We start from the raw sequence: 25,647 nt of genomic DNA, 5'->3' as shown, positions 1-25,647 counted from the left end.
TATTCTTATATTATCATGGAAATCGCTTTTAAATGATATTTCATATGATTTTAGCGGATGTTATAAAATATCTATTGTGTGAACCATAAATACTATATTTATGTTTTTCTTGACGGTTTTTAAAAACAAATATGATGCACTAATAAATATACACCTATGATAAGATCTGTGAGGTCTTGTGATCACGTCGGGGTCACCGCTTCGGTGGTGGATAAGTGTTGCAGATGAAAGACGGTAGAATATGTTCGTGATGATGGAGGAGCGAGAATTTATTTACTGTTAAAATAATAATTACAAGGGTACAACTGATACAATACAATACATACAATGAAGTGCAATGTGTTTTTACCGGGAAGTTATAATCAAATGGTCTTCCTGATGAATTGTGATCCGCTTTATTTTATCGTATTCATAACCAAAATAATATCTTACCTAACCGAAAAAAAAATCTTTTTTTTTTAAACGGTACATGTTCAAACACGCGCGTTATCATGATTTTACTCCCTACTTCAGTTTTAGTTTGTCAATTTATGGCTACGGCCGTATGTTGTAGCTTAATCACTGGGGAAAATACCAAAAGAAATGGCGTATTTCAAAAAAACACTACCTTATTCTTAGGTCAATAATTATTATAAAGCAACCATTATTCGTAGGATGTCTATCACACTTGAATGATCAAAGATATAGCTTATAAAAAGTATATTTAGAATCATCTTCAAATGTGTTAATCTTGCCCATTTTATAAATAATAATATGCCTAATTCTTGTCAAATTTGGGATCACAGAGATTATCAATATAATTTTGTATCGTAAATATTTCACTATATGAATGTCTACATAAATTATACTGATGGTTTTATAAATGCGTTTAAAAATTAATAAATGAAAAAAATCTTAACACCACTGCACATTTACGTACTGAAATATGACTATATTCTAAAACATTAGAGCGAGAGGTTTAAAAGAATAATATTTTATGTAATAAAAATACTTTATGCAGTCATCAAATGTTTAAAATAAATATAAAGGATAATAAGGCTTCAAAATTATATAATTAGATTATCTACAACGTTCAAGGAATGCCCAGGATCATGCTTTGAAAATACAATAAAAGCTCTATTTTGACCTACGCTGAGCATGTCCGCCCTTAAGATAATTGGATACTACGATAAATGGATATTACAGAATTCGTAATTGCGATCAGCTATTTAATATCGCCAATCAATATGCTGAAATGTTTTGAGTAGTTTATTCCCATTCCTACAACATACTAACATATAACCTAGGGTGACAAATAAAATTTAGAAACCTTTTTGCCGATTTAACAATAATTTAAAAGAAATTTTAAAAATCTTGCATGAAACGAATTTCGTTTACTTCTTACAAGTGAACTCTTTTAAAGCGACCGTTACACAAAACAATCTACGTATCCGTTTAATCTTCAGATGGTATTTTTTTGGCAACCACTAAGTTGTTTTCTTGTACTAAATATGACATTATGGGGTATCAGTTTTTGTATGTTATTTATGAACAGTACATAATATTGTTTCTTTATGTTTCATAAATATTCCTCCACCTATCTTATCTAGTCTTAGGTCATCATAATATTATTTTCTCTCGCTAAAATGGATACAATTTACAATATGCTGTAATATTATGATATATTAGAACTACTAAGGGAAATAAAAATTATTACAAGATAAAAAAAACTTTTTATTTACCACGTTTTTAAATTTTCTGTTGAATCATATAAACTTGACAATTCTATGTATTAATAAAAACTTTTTATTCTACTTGATAGAAATACTGAATAAATATTAAAGAATATTGAAATGTCATTTTGACATTTCATATAGATTTCCATAGTAACGCACGCATATATTTATAATTTAGTTGCTAGGACCCCCTTAGTAACCGGAAATAATGACTTTCCATACAAAACAGAATTAACTGAAAATTAATTCAATTTTGCTTTAAAATGGCTAAAAGTATTAAAAGAATGCATTATCGTCGTGTTCTGATATATTCTAAGGGTTTCAAATGTCTAGCTAGTCGGAAAGTTAGTTAAAAATCTTCAATCGTTCAATACAAATCATGGACAAACAAGAAAAAAAATGTACTGGAAACACAAGAAAAAATCTGTACTGGACAAACAAGAATACGAACTAATAAAAACGTGGTAATAAAGGCTTTGGAAACAAAAACGAAAAATTAAAATAAACAAAGATATAATTAGAAATCTGACATAATTTAGGCAAATCATACAGCTTTTAAAAATAATAATATATCAAGTTGTGATTTTTTTAATCGTCCCTTTACGATACTAATAAATTCAATTCCTTCCGCATGATAGTACAGTGTGTTACTGTAAGAGATTAACAATATATCATATTATGATAGTAATTAAAAGGAAAATGCTAAGTGTGGTAAAACTTCATTATAATTATACGAGTATTTTCTATACATTCTTAAAGCCTAAAAGTCATAATATTACTATATTGTTGTCACTAATTACTTACTTAAATATCTCTTTCTTACAATTGAGTGGATACCTATGTGTCTTTATGTTGCATTTACTTTTAGATCTGTCTTTTATTCGTAATGGAATGCGACGCTCTTTGCAGTGCATTTATAATTTATGTCAAGTAAATAAAATCTGATGGATATCTAACACTTATATTTACTAGATAATGCTATTAATGTTTAAAACAATAACATTTTAATTCTCTGATTAGCTAATTGATTATTCTATGAATAGCCGAAATATGGATATTAACTGAAACATTTGCAGTTTAATGAGCTGAGTAACTTAAGGTTACATTGCAGTAACGTGAGTATTAAGAAAAAAATTCTGTATATTTTACCCCTGGTGATGGCCAAGTGATTCTGGACAATCGTTGTCAACTTGGCGCTGATTGTCTTTGTTAAAAACGTTTAATTTTTTTATTTTAGATATTTATTAAAACCTTAAAAATAAACCTACTTATTATTATTTCGAAAGATATACATTGACTTGTTTCAATATATACAGATGTTTTAAAAACGGTATTAACAAGCAGTTATAAGAAACTTTTTTCTTCTTTCAAATCTGTCTTCGCATGGCACTCGCAGAAACTTATGTCCTATGAAGCAAAAATTTTAGATACTGGTTTGAATTCAGATCATCGACTAACAAGAAAAAGATGGCTATTATCATCAGTTATCACTAGGGTCAGGATTTTTAGGTGCTAAAAATGAATAATATGTACCTTAAATACGTAGTTATAATTGGAAAATAGGTTATTAAAATTTCATAAATATGCGCTAAAAACCAACCAGTATTACAATAAATCATATATATTTGAACAGTTTAATTTATTATTTATTCACAAATTGAAAACGCTCACAATAAATAATAAAATAATACTTAAAATTTTCGAAAGTGAATCTTTGACGATTTGATCCTAGCAATTTTTTATACATGGAAAAACTTCTTTCCACTTGGTTCTACACATGTTATTATTGCGTATGTAAATGAAACTATTTCTGAAGTAGAAAAAATTGAAACATCAAAAGCATCTGATGGATTTTCCATTGAACTCCAGTATTTTTATTTAAAACATATTTAATTCTGTACTTATTTTTATTCCAATTGGTCCTGGAACATTTTCTTATTTTAGCAGCAGTATTATTTAAAATATTAATTTACTCCACCATTTAGTGACTTTGTAGATGATTCTAACATTTCAACTGTGTTTACTAGTGTTATTGTGTTAATTAATTTTGTGTTTGTGTGAAAATATGTGCTTAAACATTAAATAAGTAAAAATATGTAATTATCCAAAAATATTTAAAAATAGGTGCTTACAAATAGGGCTTCAATATTTCAAAAATGTCTGAAACTTAGATTTTTTTGTTATTTTGTTGTAGGACCACTCAAAAAAAATATTTAAATACCTAAGAATCTTAAGCCTAGTCATCACCCACATCCGAAAAGGGATATGGAATAGAAAAAAGAAGAAACTTACCATGTTCGTGCTTCTCGGATTTTTCAGGCCTTCAGCAAGGTGGAAATTTTACTGACAGGCGTTCAAATTAAGTTGAAAAATTAAATCTATTTTTTTCAGCTACAAGATGCCTCTCTTCACACTACGCTACAGTGAGTGATAATATTTTATAAACGTAATTGTACCTTTTATAAAACATCATATTATATTAGTATTAGTAAATGTGTTTATGGATATAATATTATTTTAGGAGTACAAAAAGTATGTAAATACGCACTGTGTATATTTATCTAAAATTTTGTATTTCATTATGATATCAAATCGGCCTTCTTGGAATAATAAAATATAAAAATTCAAATTACGCATTCGATCTAGCGAGTATTTTTTCTACTTCTTGTTATGAAAAAAAAAATGCGGGAAATGAAAAACTTGCCCCACGGCCTTTCCCAAACTTCTCTCCGGGCTTAGCGAAAAAAACTTTACGCTCGCATGCATTAGAGATAAATTTATTTTCATTTAGCTAAAAGTGGCCTCCTTTTTAAAAAAAATGTAACCGGTTTATTTTTATAAAAGATGTACAAATTTAATCAGCATTTTTAAAAGTTTTTTTATTAATGGACTTGAAACGTTCTTTGTGTAATATAACAAAGTGACCTCCGGCAATACATCCGTTCAGTTAATTACCCTTTTTGTTTCGTAAATTATTTTTACCTTGATTATTTCGGCACCTCAAACGTTATCTATAGATAAATTCACAAAAAAAATAAGAAATTTTAACATACTTGTCTTTTATAGCTGTTTATTCAAATTAAGGGGTCACCAATTTATTGTTGTTTAATTAAATATTATAGTAATATTAACTAATTATTGAACACAATACATAATTTTGAAAACACTTCTGAGAAACCAATATGAAAAATTGAACCTGAATCTCTCGGGTATCGCGCCCATGCACATAGGCCACTATGCAAAAAAGCGTCATACTTAATTGTGACAAAATGTTTGAGCTGTTTTGGGCCCCCCTTTAAAATCTTCTAATGAACAAATCGCATTATTTCCAGTGGCTGCTCGTCCATATGCATTGCGGTACTGCAGCACTTCCAAGCAAATTGAGACAAATGTAATACTATAATAATATACATTAATTTATGTATATTATATAAAATATATATAATATTAGGCGTGTAATCAGCTCGCCCACGCATCCAGCCGATATCCAATAATATTATCATACAGCGCGGTAGGTACTTCATTTTGCACAGTACCGATTTCAATAGAATATTCTCGAGTAGGTGACGGATAAGCGCGGGCAGCGGTGCTTGAAGCTTCGTACTGCCGGTCAGATGGTCCGTTTTAAGTATTTCTCTGTTTTTGAATCGCGCGTGAGTACGCGCGCCAGAGCAAGGAAAGAAATGAAGCTATAATGATTTATTAACATTGTTAAAATTTATTTTTGCAAGCAATTTTAAAAAGTTGTTTAATTTTATTTAATTATTTATTTATATTTTATTTGATTTTAATAGTAAAAGATAATCCAAATAAACATTTATTTTTATTTTTAATCAACCGCAGCACCCAAATATATCTTATCCACGAGCCGCCACTGGATATTTCAAAAGATATAAGACAACGCATATGCAACAATCATTCTGGCAGAAATGCTTAACACTTGGAAAAAGTGATAAGAGTGAAAAATGATTTAGATATGTACCTATTTGAGTAATAAAAATAATTATAAGCTTTATAATTTTATTGCTAGATGTTTTTAGTCACTACTATTTTCCTAACGTAAGTAAAATATAAAAAATAAATATCGACCAAAAAACTTAACGCTGCACGAAATTTGGCAAGCCTCGTCTTGGCTGATAAAAAACCCACGAAACTCGCAAAGACTCGTCTGGTGTTTTAGTTTAGGAATGCGAAAAGAAGAAGAGAGAGAGAAAAATTTGACATAAATTGATGGGTGTCTCGCTGGAGAGAAGAAAAAACTCGGAATGTCATGAATTATTGATGAAAATCGTCCCCCTTCCAGCATATTTCTTATTTATATTTTTGCACTTTTTTTGGACAGGTACAGTGGGTCATAATGGAATTCTACCTGCTAAAAATACCGTTAGCTTGTGATCAAATAGAGATAGCATATTTTATGTGTCTCTCTATTTTGAGTGGTTAGAATAAATATAGTAAAATTCTATAAAAGGGGAAATATTTCATGCTGTATCTTTGACAGCCACAATATATGGACGTTAGTAAATATTATATACGCTAGGCTGAATATTTTTTATACGAAACTTATCTATAAGACTATATATTATGAATTCTGGTTTGTAATAATTTTTCTCTACAACATAATAAAATTATATTACAATTTAAGTCATAATAATGATAACCAATAATACGTTATAAAAGTATTTTTCAATTTTCTTTATAAGAAATGATTGTACAGGACAATATTAAGGTTTATACATGTTTTTTTTATATATAAATAACCATGCCCTTTCTTTATCGTACAAGGTAGTTGGGAGGGTTAGTTTCATTGACGGGTAGCTAATTATTTAATGTTCCTCCATTTATATCTTTAATTTTCTTTATGGCTAGAATTTAATATTTTGTGAAGTGTCTTGTGTTGTTTTGTTGTTTAGTATTTCGTAAGGTTTTTGGAGGTCAATCTCATGGTTTGACCATTGTATATACTATATACCATAAAGGTTTATATATCACCTTCGTCACCAATTAATAATAAGTATGTTATGATTATACCTTGTTAGAACGTTTCTATAAAAGCCAGATTTGAATTTATAAGTTAACACTGTTAGCAGCTGCGAAGCTATTCTATACACAAAGCAGCTATCGACGATAGTTTATCATATTTACATATTGGGGTGATTAATTGTTACAATAAGTTCTTTTTAATTATTAAGGGCGGACATGCTCAACGTAGGTCAAAATGGAGCTTTTATTGCATTTTCAAAGCATGGTCCTGGACATTCCTTAAACGTTGTAGATAATCTATTTATGAAATTTTGAAGCCCTATTATCATTAATATTTATTTTAAACATTTGATGACTGCATAAAGTATATTTGTTACATAAAATAGTATTCTTTTAAACCTCTCGCTCTAATGTTTTAGAATATGGTCATATTTCAGTACATGTATGTGCAGTGGTTAAGCTACAACATACGGCCGTAGCCATAAATTGACACACTATAATTGAAGTAGGGAGTAAAATGATGTTAACGCACGTGTTTGAACATGTACCGTTTAAAAAAAACGGTTAGGTACATGTTCAAACACGTACGTTAACATCATTTTACTCCCCATTTCAATTATAGTATGTCAATTTATGGCTACGGCCATATGTTGTAGCTAAACCACTGGGGAATGCCAAAAGAAATGGCGTATTTCAAAAAAACACTACCTTATTCTTAGGTCAATAATTATTATAAAGTAATCATTATTCATAGCATGTTTATCACACTTAAATGGTCAAAGACATAGCTTATAATTAGTATCTTTAGAATTATTTTTAAATGTGTTAATCTTGACCATTTTTTGAATAATAAAATGCCTATTTCTTGTCAAATTTGGGATCACAGAGATTATCAATATATTTTTTTATCGTAAATATTTCACTATGATAATGTCGACATAAATTATACTAATGGTTTTATAAATGCGTTTAAAAATTAATAAATGGCTGCAAATTAGCATTTAGGCATCAAGTTTCAAATCTTGGGAGGGGGTTTAAATCAGTTATAGTACGGCTAAGTACGGCATTATGTTGGAGAGGATAAAGAAGATATTTTTGAGACTTCTTTAATTTCAGTTGTATGGATATTATCCGTGGCTCTGTCCGACTAACTCTCTTAGATATGCTTACATACTGTAGCTTAAAGCTTAAAAGGAATCTTCATTATTTAACTACATATTATTTTTTCCGACATATACGCGGCGTAAATGGAAATTCAGCCATTCTTGGCTTGTGTGTCTCTGATAATCTGGGTCATCCGCTGTTTGTTCTCCCAATTAGTAATGCCAATTGGGAGGGCAATACCTGTGTTTAATCGAATCGCTTCGGATATTGATACATTCCACTTACGTGAAAATTTAGGTAGACGTTGTTTTATAAGTTTTTAATATATAGGGTCTTATCATTAACCTGTTCACTCTTTCTTATTTTATTATTGTATTATTTACTCACATTGCAATGTATTTTTATTTGAAAATTGTTAACACTTACTTTATGTCATGTCGTGAACGTTTCGAATTTATAATTTGTCATGTTTATTATATTGTGTAAAATCAATAAATTTTAATTTGAATTTGAATCTGTCCAACACGCTGTAGATTATAGCTTATATTTTTTAAAAGAGTAGATAGGTATTTTTCAAAAATTTCAATTTAAGCAGAGAATGTATTCAATACACTGTTATCAACTAATAGTATACAATTCCATTAAACTTTGCAACATTACTCGAAGTTTCAATCTGTCGGTAGAATAACAAAAACGTTTTCGATCGATCCTAAATAAACCGTTCTTTTACGAAGATACTTAGTTTGTGGTTCCAACAAGAGATGAGATTACTATCAGAAGACAAAGCAAGGTCATCCTGTCCCTTCGGAATACAACAAAATTGTGTATTTTTATACACTAAGTACCTGCTAACTTGGATGAATTCTCCGTATTTTGTTCAAAAGTTTGTGGATATAATTAGTAACGCTTCGCAATGAATAATAACTAATATTTTCACAGTCTGTTAGTTACCTCCCAAAGTATTGTATTTCAATATAATTACAAAAACAACCTGTAAAGACACAGTCAACCGAATATTTATTTCTCTGATATACCTACGTGGTCGCCATGACCTATTCGGTTATATGTAAATTGTGCGTAAAACATTTCACCGTGGCACAATTCGCGGTGAGATTTCTATTGGAAAGAGTTTTATTAGATTCAAATTTTATTAGATTTAATATGAATATTAATTCAATTTTCATAGCTAATTGTGGCAAAATTCATGAATACAAGAATATAAACCTAACCTGATCTAACCTAACAAATAATCCAGTATATCGACTATTTTCAAAATATGTTTGCATGTGTAAAATGTAAACCGAAAAGAACCGTGTTCTATTTAGACATAAATTTTATGTCAGTACTAATTATACGACTCGAAGAGGTTGGACGGTTGTTATTATACGGCCATAATATGGCATATATTATATTTCCAATAAAACATTTCACGGTGAAGTGTGATATGGCAAACTGCATACGTACAAGTTTCCGGAGACGGACCTATTCTGGGTCAGAACCTGTTTCCTCGAGTCAAACCTGTCAGGCAACATTAGTGAAGGGTGCATGACTAGTAAATGCGCTCTTTCGACATAGACATTTTCAATTTTGTGTTGTACATTTTGTTTCTGAAACATTATTTTACTGAATAAAATTTTGATGTTTTTTTCTACATCTCTCTTGTGAGGGTAATATTCATTACAATCTAAATCTTATGTTTTGAACGTCCTGAATTTTTATGTGTTATGTCCACAATGTTTTGTTTTCTTAAATAAATAAATACGGTAAAAAAGTACCTCAAACTCCTCACAGAAAACAGAAGATCATCTCACAAATAGCGGCGATTTTCTTTAACGATAGATGCGCAATCGATTTGTCAGAGGATTTAAAAGGGGGCCCCGAAACAGTTAAAACTAGACAAATGTAAATTAAAGTATTTCCCAATTTTTAAATATTCACCTTTCTCACATATTGAGAATAATATAAGTACACAACCAAATCCCTACAACAATCATCAAAAATGCCCTTATAATCACTCAAATAAACACGTACTTTAAAAAAATAACGAAATAACAATATTGCAGATAACTGTCATTCTCAATAATTATTATTTTAAGTTGAATGGTGTGATTTATATAATTTAACAACGTTTTTATTAGCTCATATTCTTGTTTGTCCGCTGGTTGTTTGTCCAGTAAGAATCTTGCAATCGATTTTTAACTAACTTTCCGACTAGCTAGATATTTGAAACTTTTAGAATATATCAGAACACGATGCCAATGCATTCTTTTAATACTTTTAGCCATCTTTAAGTAGAATTGAATTCATTTTCAGTGAATTCTGTTTTCTACCCATGGAAAGTTTTTTCAAAAAAATCCGTAATAAGTAAAAGACTATTATTGGTTGCTAAGCGGGTGGTCATAGCAACTAAATTATTAATATAATATACGTGCGTTACTATGGAAATCAAAATGACATTTCAGTATTCTATATTTGTTTGTTTGCTTGTTTTTTATTTACTTCATACCAAGTACAAGTTTGAGCATATTGAGCATAATAGTTCAAGAGAAAATTTAAAAACGTTATATATAAAAAGTTCTTTTTATCTTGTAATTTTATTTTTTATAGGGGTAGGCTCAAAATCACTCAGTCAGGCGTTTACGTCTCTAAACCCGCCATTGCTCGTCAATATACCTACTGGAAAAATAAAACCTTTTCTCTCGAACGTAACTTAAGCCTACGGCCATCGCAATGCGGAGACCTTAACCAATTAAATTGTCGACACCATCATTAATTATACTGAATTTTCTAAGAATTTTCTTATCATACAACTTGAATTGTGACAGTGATCGAGTCCAAGTTCCGTTCGGTATATAATAAATATATACATATTTCTTCTCACATATTAATATCTCGTGTGTTCCAATTTAATATTACTATGTATTGTTTAAGCCAAATTCTTATATCCAAACATCCTTCCTACTTTCACGGCCGTACAATAATAATACACATACATAATAATAGTCACACCAAACCAATTCAATGCAGTATTATAACCAGTCTCTTAAAATCGTATTCGGAAATTTGTACGTAAACAGTTCACCGCAGGACACTTATTCGTGCGCCGCAGTACGTGAAACATGAGTTCGTGTAACATTTAATCAAATGACGAGTTCTTCGTTGAACATTTCACCGTGGAGTATATTTGTACGTATGCTACAACATGTGGAGATGTCTTTACTAGGTTAGGTTAGATTAGGTTAGGATTAATCTAATTGGAACAGTACTATTTGCAAACTATCGCCGCATTTTATAAGATACGTATAAATGTATTCCACGGATGTTATACGAACCATGTTTCACATACTGCTGCGCACGAATAAGTTTACCACGATGAACTGCATACGTACAACTTACATGTAACCTCTTAAAATACCGTCAAAGAGAAAGATAGTATTTTAACCCACCTACAATGATACACGATACACGTTATAATTATATCCGAGTGTTCAAGTCAGTACACATTTTGAGATATATTATCAGATATATTATCTTTCATAAATCTTCTGCATCGAGGCTCATAATCCCTCACCTCCGATATTCCAAACTACCCATCTATATAATCCACTTAAATGTATTATTACCATAATATAATATTGATATTGTCATTTTGTGGTCAATCACACGGTACTAAATATTATATATAGATGAACTAGGTATGTTAAAACTTATCTGTAATTTTAGTATTTACTCGACGTAACATATTCTGTTTAATAATACATTAGTGACAAATATTATTTACTTACCTATCTATAAATAATATTATTATTTGATTGAAAATTTTCTTTGAAAACTTTGTCAGTCATACTTATTTGTTTTTATTGAACAAGGAATACAATTTACAGATGGTGCTGGTTAGTTTTTATATTTCAATTAAATCCTGCCTAAACCAAACCATAATAGTTTGGGTATGCTATGGACGATCCAACAAAAATAGTACACACTTTTTTCAGTTATAGGTACTTAAGTATTTGTTTTCGTTGAATTAAAAATATATATTTTTACAAAATTGTGTTCAAAAATCATTAAGCCCTGCCTAAATCAAGCCATAATTGATAAAAAATATTCTTCTATCCATAAAATATTTCAAATTATGTAAGGCTTAATGGTATAATTTTAGATATTTTATAAACAAACGAATATTTTTTTACTATTATCTACTGTGGCTTGAATTAGGCAGGGTTTGATTGAATTTAAAAATACTAACAAAAACTATTGTAGTCTTAGTTCAATAAAAACAAATACGTTTGACCAACAAAGTTTAGAATGCACTATTTATTTAAGATTTTAACAGCCTACCTCCACCCCTCGCCACATATACCCTCCCACATGATATTAGTTACATACATTTACTAAGTAATTAATATTTTAATCTTTATTTACCTGTTCCGCTTCCAGACTGATCGTGAGGTCCTCTAGTGATGTGTCTGCCTCCATCCGGTTCAGGTCCAGCTCCGGAAGGTCCAACTAGGCCCGGTGGTGACACTTGAACTTTTCCCGGGATAGAGGCATTCTCAGACACCTTAGTAGGACCGGCTGCGACCTTTGGTGCTGGAGGAATTGCGGCTGACTCTTTGTACCAGTTGTCTTCGCCAGCATCTATTTAGGGTAGAAAAAAATAAATATTATTAGTAGGTAACTGTTTAAAAAAACTCTACACAGTGACTTTTTACAGTATACTCTTATATTATCATATAAACAGTCACCACACCATACATAACGTTACAATATATAGAATTGGAGTGTATTCTATTATATAAAATAATAAATGCTATTAGTTTCAAAGTCGGTAACCTCCACGTTTTTAGATAATCCGTAAAAAAACCGTCACGCACATTTAGAACTCCAGATATTATAATTTTTGAGTTGCCTGGAGTCATAACTCACATATTCCTATATAGTTTGGAAATAATCGCAAAAAACCACCAGAGTACTGTTTTTTTGTAATTAGAAGAAAAGTATTGAACCCATTTGAATATTAGGTAATGAGTGATTGAGTTAATTTATATATATTTTTAAAATATAGAATACTCCTGAGCTGTAGACACACAGCACAATATGAGAAATAGATCATCCTCGTAGGTAAGAAACGTCTTGTTGCCAGATCTCACATATTTACTGAAAATTTTGAGTTATGACACCAACTGTCAACAATTTTCACATTGCTTTAAATGACTTTTGATAGCTAAATATTTTTCTTTATATAGATTTAATGCCTTTAGAATCAGTTGTTATCTTATGTAACTCGAAAATGACAAAATTGCAAAATGTGAGTTATGACTCTCGGTGACACATTTTTTTTTTCTAAACATTAAAAATTAGTAAAAGCAAATGAAAAAATAAAATTTCCCGAATATCGTTGACAGAAAATATATCAACCCATGTTTAAAGTTAGTCATATAATATTAAAAAAGATGCTTATAAATATAAACGACTCTTAAATCAACCTCCGCTCTTATTTCATTTAACCAACCAAGACACGGAGCTGGATTTTATATTTCATGAATTATTTTCAAACGATGGAAAAGTATTAAGTATAATATATTATACGGAATCTGAATCAAGAATAATATCAAAAAAGTAAAAATGGAGATATGTGGCTTTGAAGTTAATAACCTCAATAATTGTGATTAGTTTACAATATGGACCAAAAAGTAAATAAAGAGGTCGCGTGAACAACAAGGAATTAAAATATTAATTCTGCGCTCAAGTATTGTCAGTTGTTAGCGCAGTATATTCATTATCCTTACACCGTAACAGCAGTTAACTACATTATTTGTTATAATATATATTTATACAAACGAAAACATCCTTCAGTTTTACCCAATTAACTCGGGAAAATTTAATTGATTCAATTCAGATTATTATAGATTTTCCGGTATACATAAAGCGTTACAGTTTTCAATATAATTAAAACGAATCTTAATTTATTATTAAGTTTAAATACATCACAGTTATTACTTTGTTCTGTAATTCAATGTATAAATATAATCAAGCAAGGCTTTCACTTAAATTCAAAATACTCTGCTGGAAAATCAGTCGCAACTTATGATGGAATTATTAATTTTATTAAAGTATTATTTTGTTATTTATTTAGTAAGTAACTCAATAATAATGTGTAAAAAATACAGAATACCTATATATATATAATATATTATATATAAAGTATAGAATGTAGGTACCCTTACAAAACAAGAAATACTCGAATATTATGTTTGAACCTAGCTTACTCAAAAATAACCAGAATGGACTTGGTTCACTATCCTTGTGAACCACTTTCTTATTGAAGACGGCAACCAACTAAGTTAAAACTGTTTTACTGGCTTACTCGCAATGTACAAACGGATATTTTTGACGAGGTACTTGTGTATCGAATACTTGGTTACGATTACGATTAAGTTTTTTTGTCATAAATATATACTTCAAATATGGTAATACATAGTAAAATCAAAGCTTGCATGAATATACGTATCTATTATGTAATAAAAATTGTAATTTATGTTATAATAATAATACGATTAGTATACAATACAAGTGCTTTTCAGGTTAACAAAATAATAATGTTATTTGACAATGTTCCACTGATTCAGAACACAATAAAACTGCGAAAGATTGTAGTACGCCATATAGGTACTTACATATAAAGGAAAACGTGTCTGGCGGAAATATGTCAGCATTATTGCTTGCACGTGTCGAATCTGACAAATAATATCTTTTCAAATAATATAATAAATACTGAGCAAAATAAGATATCTCCCAAAGAAGCCTTTGATACACTTAAATAATATAATATGACTACTTATCCATTAAATGTGTCATAAAAGATAAATGATGATTACCTCGCAAAAGCAAGCAAGTATGAACCAAATATAATTATTACGTACTTAACACATAATTTTATTCAATAAATCTTTATTGTTTTTTTGGATTGATAATAATAATATACTGGTAATAAAATATCGGTGTGTGTATCGACTTATGTACGCGCGTTAGAAGTTATACTTCTTTGGCGTAACAAAACAAAAAACTCATCTTTGCCATATAGCGGTGATAATCGATTCAGAAGTGCCCATGATGAATTAATAAAAAATCAAATTTTATTGGCGTGTATGATTATATTCATTTCGGTCTCAAGGGTATTTTATCGATATAGGTACCATCAGCAATAATATTAATAATATGTATAAATTTAGTAAACTGCTATTTCGGCCATCTTTGCTTAAGCAGATGACTGTACAACTATTTTCGTTAACAATAATAGTTTATTACAAATCAAAAATAAAACACAGCCTAATATTTTAACTGGACGTGATTTTGACTTTTGTGATAATGAAACGTAATAATTATTATTGTCTTCAATTATTATAAACCGCTAATAAATGAATTGACATGGGATATGCGACAAATATTATCCAAAACTGTAAAAATATGTATTTTTGTGTATGAAGTGTCTAAATATTGTAAATTTACAACAAACCATTGTTTGAATTATTTACCAACTCAACATTCACAAAATGTATTTATTTATTGATATATAATTTTACTCATAAATAATACTAACATAAATATAACCTCAAATTTTAATGAATACTCTAATAATGAATTGTGTTGCATCGGCGCGCGCAATTTCAGTCACACGCCAAAGGCGTTACATCGGCGTCACACGCCAAAAATACACTCTGATCTGTTTTCCCAAATGGGTCAAAAAAAGTAACTTCAAAAATATTCTTATGAAATGGATAATTAAGTAAGTTATTAATAATACCTTAACTAGTATTACAGGGAGGATATAGTAACTAATGTATAAATTGAAAAATATTAGTTATCTACCTATAACACCACTCAGTTATAAACTATGAATAAAAATCAGTTATTGAACAAAAAATATGCTTTATAAATTTTTTATAGTATGTAGTACCGGGTAGGTATGTATATGTATTACAATTCGGCGCCGCCAAATCGGTAGATACCGCAGACTGGACGTCGCCTACTGAACGTTGGTTCAACAGTACAAATGCGCTTAAAAATACAGGCACCTTACGATTCTAATCAACAAGTAGACAAGTAAGTTTAAGAGCATACATAACGTCGCTATAGGATTTGTTTCCCGAATAGACCAAATGTCAATTTTTCAGGAGACGAAAAACAAATTTCATTGTCGTATATTGAAATATCAGTAGATGTATCAATCATTTTTTCTACACTGTATGATTGCAACATTATCTAAGAATAGATTCCAAGAATAATATACTGGTATAAATCAGTAAATGCACAGAAAATGCGTTTTATTTACAAGTACTCGTTGTGGATATTCGGAAAATTTTTAGCGGTCTCTCAGAATAATGGATATTCGGGACAAAACAAGGACGTTCGGGACTTAAGACCGTAGCGTATTGCTGCACGGCCCACGGATTACTGAGTGGTCAAAAAGTACGCACCTCAAATGTTATATTTATTTACACGATAATTGCTAACGATTACTTTTACTATTTAAATACCTAATGATCGTAATTACCCAAGTTCGTAGGTAATAATAACATGCGGCATTCGCTTTTTTTCGTAATAAGTAATAAAATAGTTTTTAATAATCCTTTTTTTTATTCAACGAATAATTCACAAGATTTAAGAATGTACCACTCTAATTATTGAACATACATAATTTTGAAAATCACTTCTGAGTAAATATATTATAACCAATAGAAAAAATCTTTTTGAAAAAAGTAAGACACCCGGCAGGAATCGTCCTGCATCTCCTGGGTTTACGACCCAGTCCACGAATTATCCACTATGCTACGAGGTGACATACTTATGACGACAAACTTTAACTATTGGCCTTTTAATACCTGCTCATCAGTATTCTTCAAAATCAAGCGACTATCGGCGATCGGTTTTTGTTTATTAAATAAAAGTAGATATCTACTACTTCAATTACTAACCGACGTCACGGATTTCTCCAATATTTTATGATGGTACTTACTCGTACTTGCTAACAATTGTATATTAATACTTTTTCCAAAAAAAAAAAAAAAACTATGTATATATATCTGTATATTATTATATCTATATATTTCTATAATTAACAATTAAACTTATTACAAACCACCAAATAAATATTATATATTTACTATTGGAATGACAACACAAAATAATAGCATATATAAATTAATTACCATTGGCTGCTAATATAAGGTAGGTACCAATATCCTAAGTATATAATATTCACCAAATAAATAGTTACTAACATACATATTAAATTAAATTAACTATCAGCGCATTCAAAAATAAATAATAGCATTGCCTTTATTTTCATAGAAATACGAGCACCTAGATTAAAAATAAAATAAAAACAAACAATGTTTGATTAATAATAATTTGAAATAATAATTATTTTTTACGTCATAGTAGTTGCCGGGTCATACTGTAGAATTCATATAACCGTTGGGATTTTGTGTCATTTATCAAAACAAAATGCAGTTATTTAGGTTAAAATACTCACTTCCATAACTTTACTATAAGTTCAGGGCGAACTGGTGATGTATCAGCTATAAATGATCTCTTCAAATTTGATGAATTCACTATTAAAACAATAGTAACTTTAAAAACAATATCAATAAGACGAAATTTGAAAGAGCACTCCGGACGGCCGAAAAATATGAAAGTGGGCGTGATTGTTTTAGAGCTGGACAGCGTGAATGTGGGAGCGAGATGCACGGCGTCAGCGCGGTTTGATTGGCTAAAAGTCATATTCGGGAAATAAAAACTCAGCCGAGATTTATTTCGATCGAAATTAACTTGGATATTCAGGTACGAATAGTTGGACATTCAGGAGAACAACGCGGAGTAATTGCAACTTAACATGGCGTATTCGGGTTTTTCAAAAAAATATCTCTGTTCCTAGATAAAAATATATTGTTTTTATAAATGATTTCGGTAGAGTTCGATAAAAGAAATTGAACTGCATTAAAATGTCGATTTCGACAAAAATGGATATTCGGGAAACAAATCCTATAGCGACGATAAGTGAAACGGCAAATAATTTTCAACAGCAGTCGCCAATCGGAAACTGATAGTCGAGTTGTGAGCTCGTCAATTTGTTTTGTGATGGCGTCGGAGGAATACATTCTTAAATCGTGTAAAGATGACTAAAAAACGTTTCGCATGTACTTAAAAAAGAAAACATGCAATGAATGTACTATTAATATTACGAATACAATAATATCTAAACATAACATTCAAAGGACGCATGTTGAATTTTTATGACAAATTATATTTCATTCGGCTCGCGTCATTTGCACAATCCGCGCATCGCCTAGTCACGATCTTTTAGACCATGCCTCAGCTGAAGTATAGCATTAATATAAAATATCTAATTACGATAAATCAAGGTCTGTAAAGTCTGTAGTTGTTGCAAAGAAGTGTGCTTTTATATTATACTTCATTACTAAGCTTCAACGATATTATACGATAGTATTAATAATAAGTGAGCAATATTGCATGAATCTGCGCAAATTATATTAATGTACGTTCAATTGACTCTATATTATATTTCACGTATGTTACCTTCAATTTGACGATCAAACGTTCAATAATAATTGTACAATGTGTGATTATGAATGTATGTTGTGTTAATAATATGCATCTATTAGGCGGCTCTCGTGGTGCAGTGCGTAACGCGCTGGCCTTCCACCCGTGAGTTCTGGGTTCGACTCCCGGTGAGGACACACTATTTATGTGATGTTCTCAAAGCCTGGGTGTTTGTGATTGTGCAAAATTACTAACAACCACTCTGTACGAGAAAACAAGGACATGGTTATTAATAAATATAAAAAAAATGTATGATAATAATTTATTGGCCACATTTTTATTAACGCAATTTCGTTGATGTGGCAATCAAAAATTCTTTAAACAAATTCATGGAATATTGCATAATTTGTAAATAATATTATATAATATTACCGTTGCAGTATACTTTCTTCGTTCGTTCTTTTAAATTAAGTTGTTCCAAAATTGACCAATGATTATAACTGGAAGACTTAATTTTTTTATGTGTTACTTAATTTTTACTTATGTGTTATGTTTTTCAGTATATTTTATTTTTCACTCTCTTGTAAGTACCTACAACATACTTGTATTTTTTTCTTTTAATAATTATAAATAGCTCTATCCAATATATTTTCCATAAATATATTTAATGTTTAATTAAATAACACTTTCTGTATTCGTATGTTATTGGGATGACATTTTTTTTTATTTTTTATCATATATTGTACTTATTCTTACGTTTAATATAATATAATATAAAAGAATAATTTCGCCAATAGTTATTATAAAAACCTTAAAACTTGCTTTATTATCGTTAGATAGGCTATATGAGATTAGATTTCTTGACGCATTTCATTTATTACCCTATTATTCAGTCGGCATCGTCAAACCGGCGTCCACCAGTTAGCACCCAATTGGCGTCGCATATTCAAATATAATCATTGTTTGGTTGTTTGATTAGGTATAAATATCATTCTTTAGAAAGAAAAAAGCCAATAATTTACAATAATCAACAATAAAACTTGAATGCATTAGAAAGGATTAAAAAAAGTTATTATCACTCATGCTTTCAAAATTTCTCTTAAAATATAACTCGTATGTCTAGAATTTTCCCAATCCTTCCCAGCAAAAAAAAACAAATACAGAAATCATAGAAATATAATATTATTAAGAGGTCATATTTACCGGTATCGTCGAAATCGTCGGAGTCTGACGTCATGTGACCTTCGTGGAGTGGAATCTCGTCCTCTTCCGGCGGTCCTTCGTATCGCTCCTTCAGGACTTTTCTTGGAACTATTGACGGAAATAATAATAACAGATTTACAAGAGCCACCTGCGGTTATATAATAATAAAACATGTTTTTTATTGTCGGTATTATATTTTCGAAAATAAATCAGTCTATCGATCAATATTTTTTTCATATACTTATGTACATAATATTTAATAAATATTATATTATAATGTTTTTATACAAAACATAACATTGGCATACACATTACGTAATGCTACCTTATAAAAGTATAATAAAAATGTTTTAAAATAAATATTTCGAATATTGCAACATAATATTATCATTATTTTGTAAATCATGAAAAAATATAAAAGTTTATTTTTTTAACTTTTAAACTGAAGCCACTGGGGACATATATTTTTTCACTACCGATGAGAAAGCGGGTAACTAAATATATTAAAAATGCATTAAGCCTCACCGCATGTGTAGACGACTTTGAGATACATTCTCGACTCTGGCCTGCACGGATTTCCGAAGGTTGTGGAGTCTGCCGATAGGGCGCATCTTCGCTTGCCATGGCAAAGCTGCATCACCGTTTCCGTCGCGTAGCTCACCAAACAAGCTGAGCGGAAAACGTAGCGAATTATTTAAATCAGTATTATCATGTGCAACATTGCGATTCGGTTGTCAGTTTATTCGTAATATTTTCTTATATATCTGCAACACAACTTAAAACATTCTACACTATAAATATATCGCACCTGGGGAATAAAAGTGGTACAACTAACAAATATGTCGTTTTTGAGTTAAGTATGCAGAAATGTTTCTTATCCGCACAAATAGCGGCATAATTCTTAAAAATATAATGGTGGCCTTAAGCATTTTTGTCACTATCATATTATAACATTTTACTTGAATCATTGTGCCATTGTTATTGCGGATAACATTCAAAATGAGATGACTCAAGTGTGCCAACTTCACGTTATTTTAAGGTAAATTAAAGAAAAAACTGATATAACACGCCGAAATAAAATATTCAAACTGCTCTCCTGCAAAAACAAGAATTTCGAGTTGTACCACTATTATTCCCCGGGTGCGATATAATCTACAAAAATTATTTTTTTAGTCAAGAAATAATTCACAAGATTCGAGATTATAATATACTTTATTGAATATTATACATAAAACTGAGGTGTTTGATTTGAAAATCTAGTAAGTCTATAATTAATTATTATTGATAAAAAATTACGAATTTCTACGCCAGGGCTAAATGGTTGGTTTTGACATAAGAAGTATTATCTTTCATTGGGGTTTGATTTCAAGTTAGATCAATATTGCGTTAAATATAAGGAAAATAAAAGTGTACCTACATAATATTAATATTATCTACAGTAAAAAATTTCAAATTATCAATTTAGAGTAACTTAGGTTCATAATCTTTTTTGTATGGTTTTAAAGTGTATTAAAATTTTTAAATTATTCCATATTGCATGAAATGAACCAAATAATATTTTTGTACCTATTTATGTATTTTTGTCAATAATTAATGTGGTTTATTTGTTGTTAAAATTTGATGCCTAAATTGATATTATATAAGTAATTAAACATAATAAATAACTAAAAATTAAGCAAACCAGGCAAATTTTGAGATTCCTTACCATCCTACATATTAATTTAATATAATATTACATCATATTATTGTTATTTAATTGACCCAATGGTAATGTTCTTATGTCTTAATGCCCATAAACAACATATCCACATTTAAATATCTCTTAATTTTTCATTGCAATTACAATTATGTACTTTAAATTATTTATGCTTTATTATCAAGCATATTCGATGACTTCAAAAAGAGACCCACAGATAACGAAACGCAAATGCCTGGAAGTCGCAAGCGTAATGCAGACGGAATAATACTTAACCCTATGTTCACTTCGTAAGATCGTAATCTTCACTCATAACATCTCAGCTTCAGCTTAGTCTGATTAAATAATAAATGTGCCCTTTGGATCATACACTGCATTCAATTTGTTATAAAATTACAAATTCTGTTGTTCACAAGTTATTCTTCTGATATTTTGTTTATGTGATTACATAATATTATAAAATATTTATTATTTTAGAATAAAATATTAATAACTAGACATTATGTAATAAGGGAATATTTCCTATACGTAGATGTCACGTTGCCACGGATGTTAAAGACACGTCAAGGTTATTTAAATAATTACTGAAACTACAGTTGTTAAAAAATATATAAAAAGGTATCAGTATTAATACTCACTTTCTTCAGGTACTCCCTGAGGTTGAGGACACTGTATGCTTTCATACTCCGTTCTTCCAAAGCTGGCAGAGTAGATGGCTATCCTGGAATGAGGATTGCAGGCCATCTGGAGAACGTCGTTTTCGCAGCCCACCTTGCTCCGGAATTCATCTGTGTGTCAAAGGAAAAATAAAATAAATTACACACACACTCAGACTATCACATTATTATAATCATCAATGCAGTTAGACTACGTGTATCTACTAACAAATTTATACACGTATTACTTTAATGGTATTAACCATCAATTATAATAAATTGGTGTAAGAAATTCTATGTTATTATTTAATTTGTATTATTCTCGAATTATTGTTGTTTTTTTCATGCTATGAAATTATTTTTTTGGTTTGTTTTTTTCTCTACTAACTTAATTTACCTGTACTTTTTTATTCTAAATGCCATGTTGTGAACTTCTTGAATTAATAATTTAAAAAAATCGGTGTGTGTACTTATGGACGCGCGTTAGAAATTATACTTCTTTGTCGTAATAAAACAAAAACAAAACTTGTGATAACCTAGATTCTTCAACTAGCTCTTAACTACACACTCAAGAAAAAGACCCGCTTATTGGAGTACCGTTGGTTTATTTCTATACACTTTAACTTATATTACTAAATTATATAATTATTTTTTGTTTTAAAGTAACAACTGTCATTCTGACGTTTAATCGTTTTTTTACGTAAGGAATTGCAAATGGCCAACAATAATATATTCGTTGCCTAAGCACAACGGACCAATTCTACTATCAAACGTGCGCTTGTATACAGTTGACTGATTTGCAGCTAACTTTATACTGTCACGCACTTTCGTAACGGTGTGCGCGCGCAGCTCTCAATTTCACTCTCTACCAAACGCCCCAAAAGAAGTATAACTTCAAAAAAATATTTACACATTAAATACATTCCTACTAAAATATTTTGAATTTAATCTTATGGATTTATATATTGTTTTTATTAGCAATTATGAAAATGTAATTAATATTAATAATTATAAGTTTCAATAAAATAATTCTGTATTATATTACAATAGGTGAGTACGGTACAGAGCTTTGTAAGTATATTATATTATATATTCTGACAAATTTCCTTTAAATTAAGGGGATATGTAAATATTCTGTCTCGAGTTTGATTCGTCAATAATCAGTATACTCTATAGACACGTTTTGCCTCCAGCCAAGAAATAATGATGCTCATGAAACTGCGGGGGGTGTGCTCCTACCCACTCACTGTTCGCATGAATTTTCTTAAAATCACTACAGAGAACAAAGCATACATAATATCAAATTTAAGTGTTATTATTTTACCAAATCATATTTAAATATTATATAAAAAGATGCACACTGGCAAAATATGAAATATCTGATTTTGTAATAATTATTATTGAGAAAAATATTGGGTACTGTTCGGTTATACGGAATACAGCGGAAAACGCATTTTGAAAACAGCCGATAAACTGGATTATTTGTTAGTTTGGGTTAGTTTAGGTTAGGTTAGGTTTGGTTAGGTTAACCTAACAAATAATCCAGTTTATCGGCTATTTTCAAAATGCGTTTTCCGCTGGATTCCGTATAACCGAAAAGTACCAAATATTGTGTGTTTCTCACAAAGTCGTCAAAGAAAATTGCTATTTTTAGATTTCAAGACTATTATATTGTTTTCAGAAATATCTATGTAACAAGAGTTTAATTAATTAATAATAGTTGTTATACGTGATACTTATATTATTACTAGCAGAGCCAGATACCTCGCTAAACTTTGCAGGTCGCTTGGCGTCCTAATCTAATAGAAGTAAGTCTTGAATTACCTGGACTGAAATGAGGCTATAAAGAAAATGTGCCAAAGTATGTGGATAGATTTTCATCATAGGGCATCATTAGAAAAAGGAAAATGGAGTAAGTTTATTCTACCATCACCACGAGAGGTGTCCTGGTTTGTAGAGTCTTCTTTGACAAGGAATGAGCTTAAGTTAATACTGAGGCTAAGAACAGGGCACACCATGGGCAAAAGATTTGATGTCCTCATGGGAAGAAGCAAATCGCAACTCTGCGATGAATGTCATGTTTTAGGGGACATTGTACATATAGCACTACAATGCCCTAAATATGAACTTCTCAGAGTACAGCTGCGAATTGCGGATATCTATGAGAATGTCGACGAATTGAAGACTGTCCTGGCGGTGGGTAAGACGGAAGAGCTAGGCAAATTGTAAAGTTATTTAACAGAATATGAGTGAGGACCTGATCGACGGATCCCCTTCTAGAAGAAAAGAGGCGATATGACAGCGAGTCGCAGTCAAAGCCTCGGTAAAATCACAAAAAAAGTCTTGAATTTTAATAAAAATAAATGACAAAATTTAATTATCATGAAACCAATTGACTTGGTACGCTGATTACTTTATGTCATAGGTAATTTGGATAGTCATATTTTTTCATTAGAATGCTTAATTTGACGAGAATAAATTGACAGGATAGTTTTATTTTTAATACATTTAGATTATTGCAGTACAAATAATACGTTTTGTTTATTCAGTAGAGGAAGTTCCCATTAGATTTATTACTATTTTCTGTAAATATAATATAATTGCCACTCTTAAGGGGTAGGTATAAAGGGTGCATATAGATAGATGCTTTACTTATAGGCAAAAATTGTATCTTATTTTAAAATTAGTGAGTACTTTAAATATCAATGAATAAATTCCAAAATACTTACTTACTTATTAAAAAATATTATCTAGGTGAAAAAATAGTTTTGTAGAATAATAATAATTGTAATTTGTGATACATAGATTATAATATAGAAAGTATTTAACGACATTATAGTTAATTTGCGCTAGATGGCCGGAAAGACGCGAAAAAATATGGTGACGGATAGAAAACGCGTTTTTAAAAGTGGTATTATCTGTTACTATGTCGAGTTTTATAGAATTGTGCTGTATTCAAATTGAAGTAAGTTCGGGACATTAAAAATTGAAGTGAAATCGTTTAAAAATCAACAATCTGGCATTTAAATAAGAAATTGGTATGTTTTCTAAGGATAATAATATTAGGGGATTATATATTATAATTAAATCTATTTTATTACAACGTTTTTCTTAGCTCGTATTCTTATTTGTCCGGTGGTTCTTTGTCCGGTACAAATCTTGCAATCGATTTTTAACTAACTTTTCGACAAGCTAGATATTTGAAAGAACACGGTGTTAGTGCATTATTTTAATACTTTTAGCCATTTTTAAGTAGAATTGAATTCATTTTCAGTTAATTATGTTTTGTATGAAAAGTTATTTCGACACCATTATGGGTTGCTAGGGGTCTGGGGTCCTAGCAACAAAAATATTAATAAATACGTGCGTTACTATGGAAATAAATATGACATGTTAGTCAAGTCAAGCTAGTCAAGTCAAGTTTATATAGTTCAATAGAATTTAAACACGTTGTATATAAATAGTTCTTTTTATCTTGTAATTATTCTAAAATTTATTTGGCTTCAAAATTTATTAATCCTTAAGTAAATTAGGGCAAAAATAGATTGTTGTCACGTCACGTGGAATGATAATAATATGCTTGAATTATTATTGAATTAATATGCATCAGAATACTCAATGATAAAAACTGACAATATACAAGAAGATTAATTCAAATACCAATAACTTGTAGCTGTCTTTCTCCTGGCAAACTTGTAGGCTAATATTTTAATTATCAACCGATCAA

The 25,647-nt window shown here is 29.9% G+C and overlaps 1 protein-coding gene across 1 annotated transcript in view; it reads right to left on the bottom strand.

Moving 5' to 3' along the window:
- Window positions 1-25,647, bottom strand: part of LOC147070288 (uncharacterized) — a 352,102-nt gene that overhangs the window by 29,282 nt on the left and 297,173 nt on the right. Inside the window, exons 4-7 of the mRNA XM_085949475.1 lie at window positions 21,903-22,052; window positions 20,094-20,237; window positions 19,569-19,676; window positions 12,225-12,440 (exon numbers count right to left, since the gene is read on the bottom strand). Coding sequence (XP_085805601.1) covers window positions 12,225-12,440; window positions 19,569-19,676; window positions 20,094-20,237; window positions 21,903-22,052 — 618 coding nt within the window. The remainder of the gene's footprint in view (window positions 1-12,224; window positions 12,441-19,568; window positions 19,677-20,093; window positions 20,238-21,902; window positions 22,053-25,647) is intronic.

This window comes from Rhyacophila brunnea, unplaced genomic scaffold (genome assembly GCF_057557595.1).
Source record: "Rhyacophila brunnea isolate RB1 unplaced genomic scaffold, BYU_Rbru_1.0 scaffold_22, whole genome shotgun sequence".
Taxonomy (NCBI): Eukaryota; Metazoa; Arthropoda; class Insecta; order Trichoptera; family Rhyacophilidae; genus Rhyacophila; species Rhyacophila brunnea.
This window is presented reverse-complemented; position numbering and strand designations above follow the sequence as displayed.